The sequence below is a fragment of the Grammomys surdaster genome, unplaced genomic scaffold (genome assembly GCF_004785775.1).
Source record: "Grammomys surdaster isolate TR1022 unplaced genomic scaffold, NIH_TR_1.0 125889, whole genome shotgun sequence".
NCBI classification, from domain to species: domain Eukaryota; kingdom Metazoa; phylum Chordata; class Mammalia; order Rodentia; family Muridae; genus Grammomys; species Grammomys surdaster.
This window is the reverse complement of record NW_021620714.1, coordinates 4,043,040-4,057,216: the sequence shown is the minus strand read 5'-3', so window position 1 is coordinate 4,057,216 and position 14,177 is coordinate 4,043,040. Positions and strand designations below refer to the sequence as shown.

Below are 14,177 nucleotides of genomic sequence, written 5' to 3'. Positions count from 1 at the left end.
CCTTGACCTCACTGAGTAGCCGAGGATAACTTTAAACTTGTGATCCTCTTGTTACTACATCTCAGGCACTGAGATGATAGGTGCCCGCTACCAGCTCTTGTTTTACTCAGTGCTAGGGATCAAACCCAGGGCTTTCTTGTGCCAGACAAACACTCCTAACTACTGAGCTGCACCCCCAGGTCATTCCTGTGACTTTTAAGTGGACATTAAAATAAAAGGATTTTAAGTTTGCACTAAAGTCACTTTGAGACATGTCCTCAAACCAGGCAGCTGTCACCTCCTACTAGACTGTTCGATGCACTTCACTGGAAAAGTCAGAAAACTGCTGCCCTTGATCAAACTGGTTCCTCTTACTCCTTAGTATTTTCTTACCACAGCTTTTAACCAGTAAAAACTCAAACCCAGTTGCAGTTGAGTTGGGAGCCGGATGTGCTCATCCAACTGGACGAGGGGAGCGTGAGGAGGTGAAGAAGCGTCACACTGGGCCTCTTGGCCCCACCTCCTAACTGCACACATCACATCATCTTCTTTTTCATTAGTAGACTCTTGCTCTTTCTTCTTTTCATGGTGGCCACAGGAAACAGAAAAGGTCTTCAGGAAATGTAATCATGAGTACTTTATATCACGTACGCACCAGCAGAGGAAGGATTCTGAATTGTAATCCCTACCATCAATACAAAACTGCTATTTGTGCCTTTTCTGGACCATGTTGGAAAGTGGCTGAGTAAAGGTAGACAGTAAAATCCTGAGATAAGTAAGTGACAGGCTTGGGACAGGAAAATGTCCATAAAAGAGGGCCGGGCGGATTGGGATTTGTTCTGAAGGCCTTGTGAACAAGAATTTGTTTGAACTGGGAGACAGTCAGGCTTTCTTTTCCTTGTTAAATAAACACTTGAATCACCAGCTGGGTATGGTAGTTCACTCCCATAATCCCAGCATTCAGCAGGCTTCAATAGAAAAACTGCCACAAACTAGAAGTCAGCCTGTATTACAAAGAGAGTTCCAGGCCAGAATGAGCAACAGTGACTCTGTCATTCAATAGAGTGACAGACATATTGCCTCACCAAACTTTTCTTGTATTTCTATGCCACTCCTAAAATGCCCACAGAACTGAGGTAATCACTTAAAGTGTCATTTATTTTTATATTATGAGAAACTGCCATTCCAGAAGCCAACTGACTGCCAACTGCTGCTCACTGATTATACCCCATGCTTCACTAGGGCTAATAAACCTCTGGTCTATTTTGAGTGACTCGGTTTTCACATTCCAACAAACTACAATCAAGCCTCACAGGCCTGACAGCTAGTGTGGTTCAGCAAGTGGCTACATACCCGTGCTCTGATTCATTCTGGGCTGATCCCACATTAACGTCTTAGGGAACTCCACGAAGCAGACATCATTCTTGACTAGAACACTCAAGTCCTAGAACCTCTGAGCACTCTGAACAACTTTCTCTAGACAAAGCTAAAGAACCTTCCTTTCCCACAGAAAGTGCCCCTGAGATGATATAGCTACAAAGACACATGGCTCTCCTCGGTACTCTATACCTGGTGGATGCTCATTTGGAAGAAACATAAGCCTCTAAAATTTATATTTACATAGTTTACTATGTCTTTTAGTATTCTTAATGATATAAATATTTTTAGAGTAGAGACACCGAATTAACTTGAAGTTCACAAAGTGGCGTTAGGTTAACACCACGTGTGCCTGAACCTTAGATGTAAGTAAGATACATCTGAGTATCCTTAGATGTAAGTTCACCATGGAGAACAAGTACCTTTTCTCATGAGTGTGCGCATGTATGTTTGTGAGTGGGGGTGGGGTGGAGGTGGGGGTGGGGAGTATTTATACAGGTACACATGGAGGCCAGAGGACAACCTCAAAGTGTCATCCTTAGAAATGCTGTCTCTCTCTTCTGAGATGGATCAATTATGCTGGGGTGGCTGCCTAGTAAGCCCCAAATATTCTTACCCTCTCCCATCGGCTACCAAGCCCCACTCTCTGCACTAGGATTTCAAGTGTGTGCCATCATGTCTAACATGTTTGCTTGGGTGCTCAGGTCCTGCCACTTATAAGGCAAGCAGTTTTCTGACTGAGCTATCTCTCTATCCCTGGAGCTACTGGAAAAGCATTTCAACAGGCAAGATAATTTTTTTGCTAGCCTGTTCGGCTGTAATTGTTTGGGTGGATATCATCTTCACGCGTACCCTTTACCTGGACAAAGTCAAAGCCTTTGAAATGTGCTGGGCTGAGAGATGCTCTTGGTTGCAGAACAGATGAAGCTGTCCTAGACACAAACAAGATGCATAACTCATCTCCACCCGAGTCTTCTCACCTGCTTACAGTAAAGCCAGTCCCAGGACGTAATCCTCTATTTTCCTGTGGGAGAATTTTAACCACAATCCTCCTTTAAAGAGAAATAGAAGCTAGCTAGCTAAGTAACTCAACTATCTGGGGCAAAAATGGTTTCCTAACTACTAACTCAGACTTAAGCCTGACAAATTATAGTAAGAAATGATACTCAAGACTGAAACAATGGAGCTGGAAAGATGGCTCAGTGGGTAGGAGCACTGGCTGTCCTTCTAGGGGACCTGGGTTTGATTCCCAGAACCCACCCACCAACTTACAACTGGCTGTGGGACTCCAGTCACAGGGGCTCCAATACTTTGGCCTCACATGCACCAGGCACACAGGTAGAGCATAGATACATATACAGGAAAAATACCCACACACATCAAAATAAACTTAAAAAAATTACAACAAGAAAAGTTACAAATGTTTTTTTTTTTTGGTTACAAATGGTTTTATAAGCAGTATACCATATATGAAAAATGAAAATATAACCAGTGGAAAAAATATACATGATAGATCATAAATAAAGGAAGACACCACACAATTGTTTTGGGTGTTTGCTTGATTGTTTATTTGTTTGTTTGAGACACAGTTTCTGTGTAACAGCCCTGGCTGTTTTGGAACTTGTTTTGTAGACCAGGTTGGCCCCAAACTCACAGAGACCCATCTGCCTCTGCTTCCAAGTCCTGGGATAGAAGGCGTGCAGCACCACGCCTATAAAATAAGATTCAGTGTAAATATTGGCAGGTTAGCAATCCCCAGTGATCATTCTCTCCCTCCCCATCTATCTATCTATCTATCTATCTATCTATCTATCTATCTATCTATCTATCTATCTCTGTGTCTCTGTCTCTCTCTCTGTATGTCTCTCTCTCTGTATGTCTCTCTCTGTATGTCTCTCTCTCTGTATGTCTCTCTCTCTGTCTCTCTCTCTCTCTCTCTCTCTCTCTCTCTCTCTGTATGTTCCTGTCTCTCTGTGTGTATATGTCTATCTGTCTGTTTCTCTGTCTCTCTCTGCATTTGTACTGGTACACATGGAGGCCAGAGGACAACCTCAGAGTGTCATCCTCAGAAATGTTCTTGCGTGTGTTTGTGTGTCTGGTGACCAGAGGTCAACCTCAGCTGTCATTCTTTAGGAGCCGCCACCTTGGTTTTTGGCTCACTTGGACCTGAGGCCTGCTGCTTAGGTTAGGCTGACTGACCAGCAAGCCCCAGGGAACTGTTGTCTTAGTATCCCGGAGCTGGGATTACAAATATAGGCTACCATAACTAGCTTTGCTTTTTGCTTGCTTGCTTGTTTTTACCATGGGTACTAGGGAGAGCATTCAGGGCCTCATACTTGCAGAGCAATCTCTTATCTTCTGAATTACCTCCCCAGGCCCTCAAATGTTCTTTTTAGAAGCAAAAGGAAGCTACTCTAGCATATCCCTTTCACAGTATGTCATTTTATCTAGGATGGATATCATTACCGAGATCACAGTTAGAGGTCAGGTTGTACCAAGTCAAGTATTGATTTGATCCCTGAAATGGAGGGTGGAACATGATATCAACATGACAGAACGGTAGAAAAGAATTAGAATTTTGACCAGAAATACTTTCTAAAGCTATGATAGCTTTTGGGGTAGGAGACGGAGACCTGACAGGATTGATCTCAATGTAAAAATACTAAAACTCAACACATGTTAACAGTGTTACCTTGGTGGTATGTAGAAACTAAAAAGGAGAGGAGCTGTTTAGGCTTTTCTGAAGTTAGCAATTATAAAAGACCCACAGGCTGGGCGATCGGAAGTTCTGAGCACTTGCAGAGCTCCTGGACTCAGTTCCCACCATGCACATGGTGGCTCACAACTGTCTGTCACTCCAATTCCAGAGGATCTAATTCCCTCTTCTGGCCTCTGAGGGTGCACATATTACATGCAAGTAAACACTCATAAACAAGTTAGCTAACAAGAAGTGGAAATTACCATGAGGGATTTTTTAAATACTCAAATGTCAAAAGGTTTCTCATGCTGAAAGACTCTTGACTAGGCAATCCCCTGGGACTTTCAAGGTCTGAAAGTACTTTTTAGAAAGAATTGGTTACTCCTCTATATACAGAAAAACAAAATAAAAGAGAAATAATTACTGATAACACTGATGTAGCAAGAGACTCCCACACTTAATTTGAGTTTAACATTTCTTCCTATCTGGATATATAATTTGTTTTTAATTACATAGTATTTAATCTTTAGATTTCATGATTAAGTATTTATGCTTCTTAAACACTATGCTTATGGAAAACCATATTTGATTTTATTGTACAGTCACTCAACTCTGAGGTATGCAGAGACCCTCGCCATTGGCCAACCCTGTTCTTTAATGACATCTTCATATCTAGGAAGAAATAGGCAGTATCTCCACACAACTTTATAACTTAGACCTAGTCAACAAATGCCTTACCAGTCATACCAAACTTGAATGATACTGAGATTACCGAATTTCCACAGTGAGAATATTTAACAAAAGGCAGAATTCCTTACACTAGGGACTCCAACCATGGCTGACATACAAGCCCCTTAGTATGGAGTTCATGTACCCTCTATCACTTGGTCTCAATCTAAATACCTTCCTACTAGAATCCTTCAGTCTAAATACAGCAAAGTCAACTTAGTACAGTCCATCACCAGCGTGCTGACCTCACGGACCTCTGGTGTTTTATCTACCAGATCTTCCTACCTAGAACATCTCTTGTCACCTCACACAGGGATTCAGGTTCAGTTATAGCTGAACTTTTTCTCAGAGATATTAATTAATCTGTTCAACTATGATTGCTTTGTTAGGACCCCTAGATCCTATGCTATCGATAGACCATTCTCCTTGGTAATACTTAAAAATTATTATTACTATATGTGGCTTGTGCCAATTATGTTGTCTACGATCAACCCAACAAGTTGATGAAACCCACGTAGGAAATGATTTTACAAGAGAAGGGTGAGGCTGGGCGGTGGTGGTGGCGGTGGTGGTGGCAGTGGATGACAGCGCACACCTTCTGACCCAGCACTTGGGAGGCAGAGGCACACTGATCTCTGAGTTTATGAGGCCAGCCTGGTCTACAGAGCTAGTTCTAGGACATCCGGGGCTACATGAGAAAAATCCTGTCTTGAAAAACCAAAATAGATAATTAAATTAAAGAGAAAGGTATGGCAAAGATGAAGAAAAAGAAAAAAATTCCATCTCATAAAACTGAAAAATTGTCATAAATAGAAACAAGTGCTTGAGGCACAGTGCCTGCCATCAGCTGACACACCTCCCCCTCATGCCCTCTAACACTTTCCCTAAAAGCTTCCAGGATGTATCTGTAGGCAGGGGAGTAGGGGAGGGGGCTGGAGCGGGAAGTATTTGATACAAATAATCCAGCTGCACAGTGCAGAATGCTCGAGAATCTCACGATCACCTGCTTTACCACCGTCCTTGTGCACCGTTAATCCCTGGCATTATCAAGGTGAAAGGAAAAGAAATGATGAGAGGTGAAGATGGAAGGAGAGAAAGGGTAGGCTGTGAGGAGAGGTGGGAAGAAGCAGGTCTGGAAGGCCTGCTGAAGAACGACTAAGCTCTACAGGCAGACAGGGAGACTGTGAGAGTGCAGGAATGGCTGAACAAAGTCCAGGTGACTGAATGCCTTGAGCCTGAGACTAAGCTTCAGAGGGATGAAAACACAAACTCAACACTAGTTTCCTTTCATCCCTTTAAACACTGGATCTATATATTACAACTCAATACCCTGTTACTACAGAAGACTGCTTTCAAGCAAACACGGAATGTACTCTGAGCATGTTCCCTCCAGGCAGCCCTTCCCATCCTTCCCATGCTCCCTCGTGTTCCTGTCTACTCTCAGGTCGTCAGTGCATCTATGGCCTCTTGTAGTATAAACTACAGGAATAAGAGACAAGTCAGAGGCCATGGGATAGTTAACCTGAGACTGACTTTACATGATTACCTTCAGTAGCAGCCATTTTCCTACAAACAATAGAACTTTACCTTTCACTATGGCTGAAAAAATTCCATTGTTACACACAAATCACAATGGGAATAATCAGTGAAGATCTCTGAACAAACACATAGTGACTTTGTTTCTGAAAAGTTAAGTAAGTGATAGTAATGTAGACCTGGACTAAGAAACAACATTCAGAAAGAAAAATTAGTTAAGTAGTTGCTAGAAGAATCTCCACTGTGAGAGTATGTCTGCAAGTGATTGTGTACCTGCCTGGAACCCACGGCCTTTTGAAAACAGCTACTTTCAGAAGGCAACCACTTTTATCACTTATTTCGGTCAATAAAGTTCTAGGAAGGGTTCAGTCCACCCTAGGAGCCACCATTTAAGTTCAACACAATCCAGGCCCAATTGAGCAGCATGCCCTACATTCTGATTGTAGGAACATCAGTCATCGGCCTGGGGAACGCCTGCTGGACTACATCCTTTCTATTCCTGCTGTTGAGATCTCCAGACTTGGAGTTGCTAAGGTTTCCCTGTAACAAAGTCTCACTGAGAAGGAAACCAACAAACTAGGACCCATCTGAGAGATGGGCAACACCTGACTTTCAGCACCAACCTTTGGCTGGGTCTAAAAGAAATACCATGCCCTGGATTTTTAAAAAGAGAATATAAACCATTATATCTGGAAATGGATTAAAAAAAGAATTAGAGGGAATATTAGGGAAGAATTCACAGAAACGAGTGCTTGCTTGGATGAGGGACATGGGGAAGAAAGAAGTATGACAGTGAGGTTAGGGCTTAGCTGACTGAGTGGAAAATGCCACAGACAGGCTGAGGACACAGGTGGGGAAGGTCTGGCCCACTGAGTGCTTGGAGTCACTAAAGTATACCTGACTTTAATTCTGACTCTGTGGGCCACTGTATGGGAAAAACCGAGCACTGGGTAGAGCTGAACTCCTAGCTCTCAAGTAGACTGCACCGCTCAATAACGTCCAGGCTGACAGGGCAATAATGGAAGGACTCTTGTTTAGATGACAGTTCCGGCAGACAACTCCCAAACAACTGGCCTTTAAGGAAACTCTAGGGAAAGAGAAGTATCATTCCTAAGCACAGCAGTATTTGCTGTCAGACAGTTACAAGGGAAACAGTAGAGGAGCCTATGGTGTAAGCACACTTCTAGGGTGAAGGGAAGAGCTAAGTCAACATTCCAATCTCCCATGAGCTCAACTTAGCCAGAGCAGCCATGGACCCGGGAAGAAAAGCTACCCCGCTGCAAATAGTAACCTGTGGACAACATACCTAGCTCATGGAAACTGGAGACCAGACACAAGTAAACAAGCCTTTGTACTTTAGTACATAGCAGGCATACTGAGAGAGCTGGAGCTCATTATTTCATTTAACTCTCAGGATATTCCAGCAAGGAAGAACACTGGGCCACTGAGCTAGGACTCGGTAAGATGAGCAAGTCGAGCCCACAAGCTAGGATTCAACTGTAGCTTTGCATGTAAGAAATGAAAAGAGAAGTCTGAAATTTCACTGTGAGGATCTGGTGTCGTTGACTGAGTGCAAAATGCTATGAACTGAGATCAAAACAGAAGGGAGGCTTGTGGTGGGGTTAAATTATGCACATTTCCCTATCAAGTGCTTTCATTGGAAAACTCTATATCCTCCATGTTTAACAAGTGCTGTCAGCTCACCAAGACGGCATCTTGAGTTGTGTGTTGTAGTGACCATAAAAACATTATGTTTGCAGTGGCCCGGCCACAGTGCCTCAATTCTCAAACACGTATTTACCAGTGTCTATCTAAGGAGCTAAGGAGGCCATTAGTACCCTGAAGCTTCATTAAACTTTCTTAGTCCTGCCCACCTAAATGACCAGCACAGAACAGTAAAGATTTAACACTACTGTGTACATTTGTCACTATTATCATATGGGGAAGCAGCAGAGCGTAGAGAGTAAAAGTAACTGGGTGTGAGTATCACTCAGTTCTACCAGGATTCTCTGCGTGACGATGGCAGGTTACTTATCCTGTCTGTGTCTCTGCTTCCTCATCTGTGAAGTGATCATGTAGTAGCTACCTCACACAACTGTGAAGATGCTCAATACGTTAACCTTCACAATGCTGTCAAGACAGTGTCTGGTGTATAATAAAGAAGTAATGGATAATTAACTAGTGCAGTTCCAGCTAAATTGAAAAGAAGAAAAACAAAGTTAAATATCTGACTCAGCCTGCTCTACATGAAATGGTACAGGAAAATCAAAATAACCCTAAAGCTTGCCTAGCAGCTACGGGGTACCATTTACATAAAATACTTCACAGACATCTGGAGAAAAATAAATAGCCAAATATACAAAAGCAGAAACTAAAGTGTTGAAAAGGGAAGTAAGACATCCAGTTTCATTTCGTACATACCATTCATAGACCTCAGGCAAGAACTCAAGTTGGACTAATTCAGTAGGCCACAGGCTACTTTGTACTCAAGAAAGTACATCATAGCAGAAATACATTCACCCAAGCACTTTTCAGTTCTCCCCTAAGAATATTTTGAGGTAAATTATTTTGCGTCTAGTCGTGGGACTTCACCTGCTCTGGAGACCATCATTGTACCAAACCTATTTCTAAGTGTCAAAGAAAGACTCCCTTACGACATATTTCTACTGTGTCTCTGCTTCTGCATCCTCTTAAGAGGATGAGATCCTGCTTCTGTTGTTTCTGTGAAACCCAGGGCTGCCTACTACTGACCACCCCTACTTTGGGCTGACAACTGCTCATTGGCAGGGCTTAAATGTGGGCTGTCTCACTACCTGCTTGGAAGCTGGAGGGGCTCCTGAGGAACATTGAGGCCATGTCTCTCAGACACTGCTGACCATCCTTGGCCTCTGCACCCCATGTCACATAATCCTGACAATTCCAGACCCCTCTTCCAATGTCCTTGTGAGCCATTTGGGCTTGTCTTTCCCTCTAAGTCACAAGGATCAAAGGGTCAGTCAACTAAATGACTCTCCCCAGACTCTGCTGCCAGAATTGGGAGAGCAAAGCAGAAACTGCAGCTACAGAGCTCCCAGGATGAGGTCCCCTCCAAGTCCCGTGTCCCTTGTTCTGTGAACCTGCTCCCCAGACAGAGGCCTCAGACCCACAGGACATGGCCGGTGCTCAGGGACATCCAGTCCCCGGCCCTCACTCCATTGAGTACTGACTTCTTTCCATGTTCTCTAGTGCCTTGGGGGTTTCCATCATCCTTCCAGATATGGTATGAAGAATCTATGCAAACTGTGTAAGCTTCTGCTCATCAATAAATGCTTTATTTAAAGCTCAAAAAAAAAAAAAAAGGCAAGTGCTCTACCATGAATTACACTCCCAACCTAAGACCAGTTGTTAATGAAGCAACCCTAAGTAGGAGACACATCTTTACAGAGTCCAAATGATGATGGAGCTAAAGTAGTTCTTTTTTTTTTAATTCTAATTTGGGCTGGTGACATGGCTCTGTGGGTAAAGATGGTTTTGCCAAGCCTGACATCTGAGTTCTACTCTCAATATCTATATGGTGGATGAAGAGAACTGCCTCCTCCAAGTTGTCCTCTAACTATCACACGTTTGCACACATACACATATATAAATAAGTGTAATTGTTTAAATAAAAAAAGAAAATAAATCTTAAATTCCCCTTATTTCTAGAAGTTAAGGCTTTCTGAGAATAATTCCACATAAACTTGAGCTTACTTAGTTTGCATTGTGGAGAAGCAGCAAAGGCGTTGAAAAAAAAAAAGAAATGACAGAGGTCCTCTCAGGCAGCAGAATCTCACTGACAAAGGACATGTACACACTTTCTGTCCCTTTAGCAAGCCAACACCCCAGGGCAATCAGTAGCTTTTCACCCACAGGCCTGCCTCTCCTCCTCACCCACATTCATCCCTTCCTAACCTTGCTGAGCCATTGTAATCTAAAATCTTGGCTCCCAGAATATCTTACAGCACCCTCTTAAAATCGGTCTGGGTTATCACGAGTTTTAACTCAGGGCACCAATCTTGTTTCTGCTCTTATCTGTAGACTCTGGCCTATAAAAATCTCACTACAGCACCTCAGTCCTTTCTCCCAGACTCTCAATGTCCACCTTTCCTCCGGCAGTCTTGGATCTTAGCTTCTTCCCTGGCCTTCAAAGAATCATACCCACCCTTGCTCACCGTCCCTAAATTCATCTCCTCCCTCGTCCTTATACACGCCCCGCTAGTACCTCCTCCTCTTGGAAATTGTTCCCAAACAAGTCACTTGCAGCAGTAGCTCTACAGTCTGCCGCGCCCCGCACAGCGTGTCATCCCAGCCCTGCCAAGTCTCCCTGAGCTCCCGCGCACCCAGCAGCCCCGACTGCCAGCCGCTCCCAGCCCACCTGCTCTCCTCCGGCAAGCGCTCCCCGCCGCCGCCAAGATCCATTCCCGCGCCCTCCGGACGCATCCGGGCTGTAGGGCCGTCTCGGGGCGGAAGAGAGATTCCAGGCCGCTTCGACTGCCAGGGTAACAGGAGCACCCTCAAGAGAGGGGAGGCACCATGGCTGGTGGGCTCAAAACCATGCACTACACCCTGACAGCGGCAGAGTCAAGGACTGCTGCCTCAGCTGCCGTTCTAGCCCTGCCACCCCCACTTCCGGCTCCAAGAACTACAATTCCCAAAAAGCACTTCGAAGACCGTCCTTCTCCCGGCATGCACTGCCCTATCCAATCCCAGGCTCACCTAAAACCACGACACACAGACACCAGCTGCGTGCTAGGTGAGTTTGCCTGGGCAGGGAACCTGGATTGAAAGCTCCAGGTTACGACAATCAGGAATTCGAGGGCGAACTCCTGTTACACTTTACTCAGGAAATCGGACTCTGTTGGAGGTTAAGATAGACAACAAAGCTGATATAATCCTAATTCGATTAACTTCACTTCAGTCCATTCCTGATTTAACACCTCGTGGTGTTGGGAAACTCCAACATTTACACCAAGAGATCACAAACTGAACCAGAAAAGCAGTAGAAAGGCAAGGAAGACTTTGAGGGAAGGTCTCCTACAGGAGTGATGTCAGGGTACAGGTTACTGTTTTCTTTTTAAAAATATTCTTAAATGTATATGCGTGTGCCTGAGTGTATATGTGTGTGCTTATAGGTGCCCATAAAAGCACCGGAACAGGGACCCTCTAAAAGAACAGATAGTTCTCAACCCTTGAGCCAATTCTCCACCCTGTTTTGGTATTGTAGCACAGGTTGGCCTCGAATTCAAGATCCTCAGCCTCCAGAATGCTGTGACTATAAGCATATACCACCAAAGCCTGGCACAGCAGTTTCTAGGATAAGAGTTTAACAAGGAGGGGAGGAGAGGCAGGAAGATGGACACAACAGCTCTGACAGGTATTAAGAAAATAGCTGTTTTGTAAACTGCTGCTTCTTAGTAATCAAAACTGAGAGAGGGCAAGATGGTTCAGTAAGTAAAGAAGCTTGCTACCAAGCCTGACTACCAGAGTTCCAGCCCCAGACTTCCATGGTGGAAGGAGAGAACCAACTCTTGAGAATTATTCTCTCTCTTCCCCATGAATGTGTGCATGCATACACACACACACACACAATAAAAGAAGTTTTAAAGCAAAGGAGGAGTGAGATGCAATGATATGGGCATTCTCATGCACGTAAGACCCGGTTATGAGATGACATGTTAAGGAGTTGGGATCTTAGCCAAAGAACAGTGAGCTTTATCAAGGATGTACAAATGAGAGGAAGTGGCAAATGTGCTTGCAAAGCTAACTTTGACAATGTGGAAAGGGGAGAGAGTGGGTATCTCATTAGAGGTAAGAGGGAAGTAGATAGAGATTAGTGATCCCTAGAAGAGTCTGTGTGTGATAGCCAAGAGTAAGACAAGTCAGCTGCAAGAAATGAGAGAATGGCAGAAATTCTCAGCTGGACTGTTTCAGCCTTTTTCCAAGGAGGGAGTCTCACCTTAGCTGTAACTGAGTGTTGTCAAATGAATACTGGGACTTTTAGTTGTCAGCTAACATAATATTGTTTTGTTTCCCAAAAAAACAAGCTAGAATCTGCCCCTAAAGGTATAACTACGTTTCTAAATGCTGGCAGACTATCGTTCAAACCAAGGAAAGCTTGACTCTAGGCTGAAGGTGGCCCTATAGTTGACGATTTGCAAGCCCAGGCCTAGACTAGAGCAAGGGCTGGAAGAACAAGGTTAAAATTACAGCAATATGAAGACGAGAGAATCAGTATTATTTTGTGAAGGGCTGGATATGGCAAGTGAGAGGGAGGAAGAGGGTGAGAATGTCTCCATTGAAACTAATGAATGCTAAAAATAACTTGGCTTCTAAGGGTTTTTTATCCAGGTTGGGAACCCCTAGGTTCAATCTCCAGCACCAGGTAAAGGGAACATAGTGATATATATCTGTAACCTCCGAACTGGAGAGGCAGAGGATCAGAAGCTCAGGTTCATCCTTGACTGCATGCTGAGTTCAAGGCTGGCCTGGGCTATATATGAGATACTGTCAACAAACAAACAAACAAAAACTAGTTTCATTCAAGAGAAGACAAGAGAAGAGAAGTCCTGGGGGCTGGTGAGATGGCTCAGTGGTTAAGTGCACTGACTGGTCTTCCAGAGGTCATGAGTTCAAATCCCAGCAACCACATGATGGCTCACAACCATCTGTAATGAGATCTGATGCCCTCTTATGGGGTGTCTGAAGACAGCTACAGTGTATTTACATACAATAAATAAATTTAAAAAAAAAAAAAAGAGAAGACAAAGTCCAAGCCAGGTGTGGTATCAGATGCCTATAATTCTGTCAGTCAAGAGGCTGAAGCAGAAGGATTGTGAGCTGAGCTACACAGAAGGTAAGACCGTGTCTCCAAAAAGAAAAGAAAAACCTTTACAAAACACTTCAAATTAAATACAATAATATATTCTAAAAAGATGAAGCTGGGCAGTGGTGGCGCATGCCTTTAATCCCAGCACTCAGGAGGCAGAGGCAGGTGGATCTCTGTGAGTTCGAGGCCAGCCTGGTCTACAAAGAGCGTTCCAGGACAGCCAGAGCTACACAGAGAAAACCCTGTCACAACAAAACAAAACAACAACAAAAAAAGATGATACAAAGTGGCTATATACATTTATCTAAGAAATGCAATATCCAGGTCTGGAAAGATGGCTCTGAGGTTAAGAGCACATACTTCTCTCTCAAAGGACATGAGTTTGGTTCCTAGTACCCATGTCAGATGACTCACAACTCCCTCTAACTCTAGCTCCAAGATCTCTAACGCCATCTTCTGGCCTTTGTAGGTGCTACATTCAACACAGAGACACACATGTATGTACACACATATAAAATAAAAATAAATTTTATTGAGCATCCAAAAAAAAAAATAAAGGTGCTAGAGAGATGGCACAGGGGTTAAGAGCACTGACTGCTCTTCCGGAGGATTGGGGTTCAATTCCCAGCACCCACACAGCAGTTCACAACTTTCTGTTACTCCAGTTCCAGGGGATCTGACATCTGTGCACAGACAAATGCAGGCAAAACACCAATGTACATAAAATAAAATGAAAAAAAAAAAGGAAATGAAAAATCTAACTACCATGTTAATAAAATTTTAAAATAACTATTTGATTATTTCACTTGATACAGCAAAAGCATTAAATAGAGTGCAACATCCATAATTAAAAGAGCACAAGACAATCTTTACAGAGATTGATACATGTATTGTTCAGGATATGGTGATATTTTCACAGGTATCTGTTCTGTGCACCTATATAAACTACATTTTAAATGAACATCTTTTATTGGCTATCAATTATATCTCAGTAAAATTGAGGGGAAAAGGAAA

The 14,177-nt window shown here is 43.4% G+C and overlaps 1 protein-coding gene across 2 annotated transcripts in view; it reads right to left on the bottom strand.

Annotated features, from left to right (window-relative positions):
• Positions 1–14,177, bottom strand: part of Rubcn (rubicon autophagy regulator) — a 57,365-nt gene that overhangs the window by 37,679 nt on the left and 5,509 nt on the right. The window contains exon 1 of one of the 2 annotated variants that reach the window (XM_028752251.1): positions 10,713–10,949. The exons of the other annotated variant lie outside the window; for it this stretch is intronic. Within the exon in view, the coding sequence (XP_028608084.1) occupies positions 10,713–10,777 (65 nt within the window). The 5' untranslated portion in view covers positions 10,778–10,949. Of the gene's footprint in view, positions 1–10,712; positions 10,950–14,177 lie in introns of those variants that run through there. 2 annotated transcript variants of the gene reach the window in all.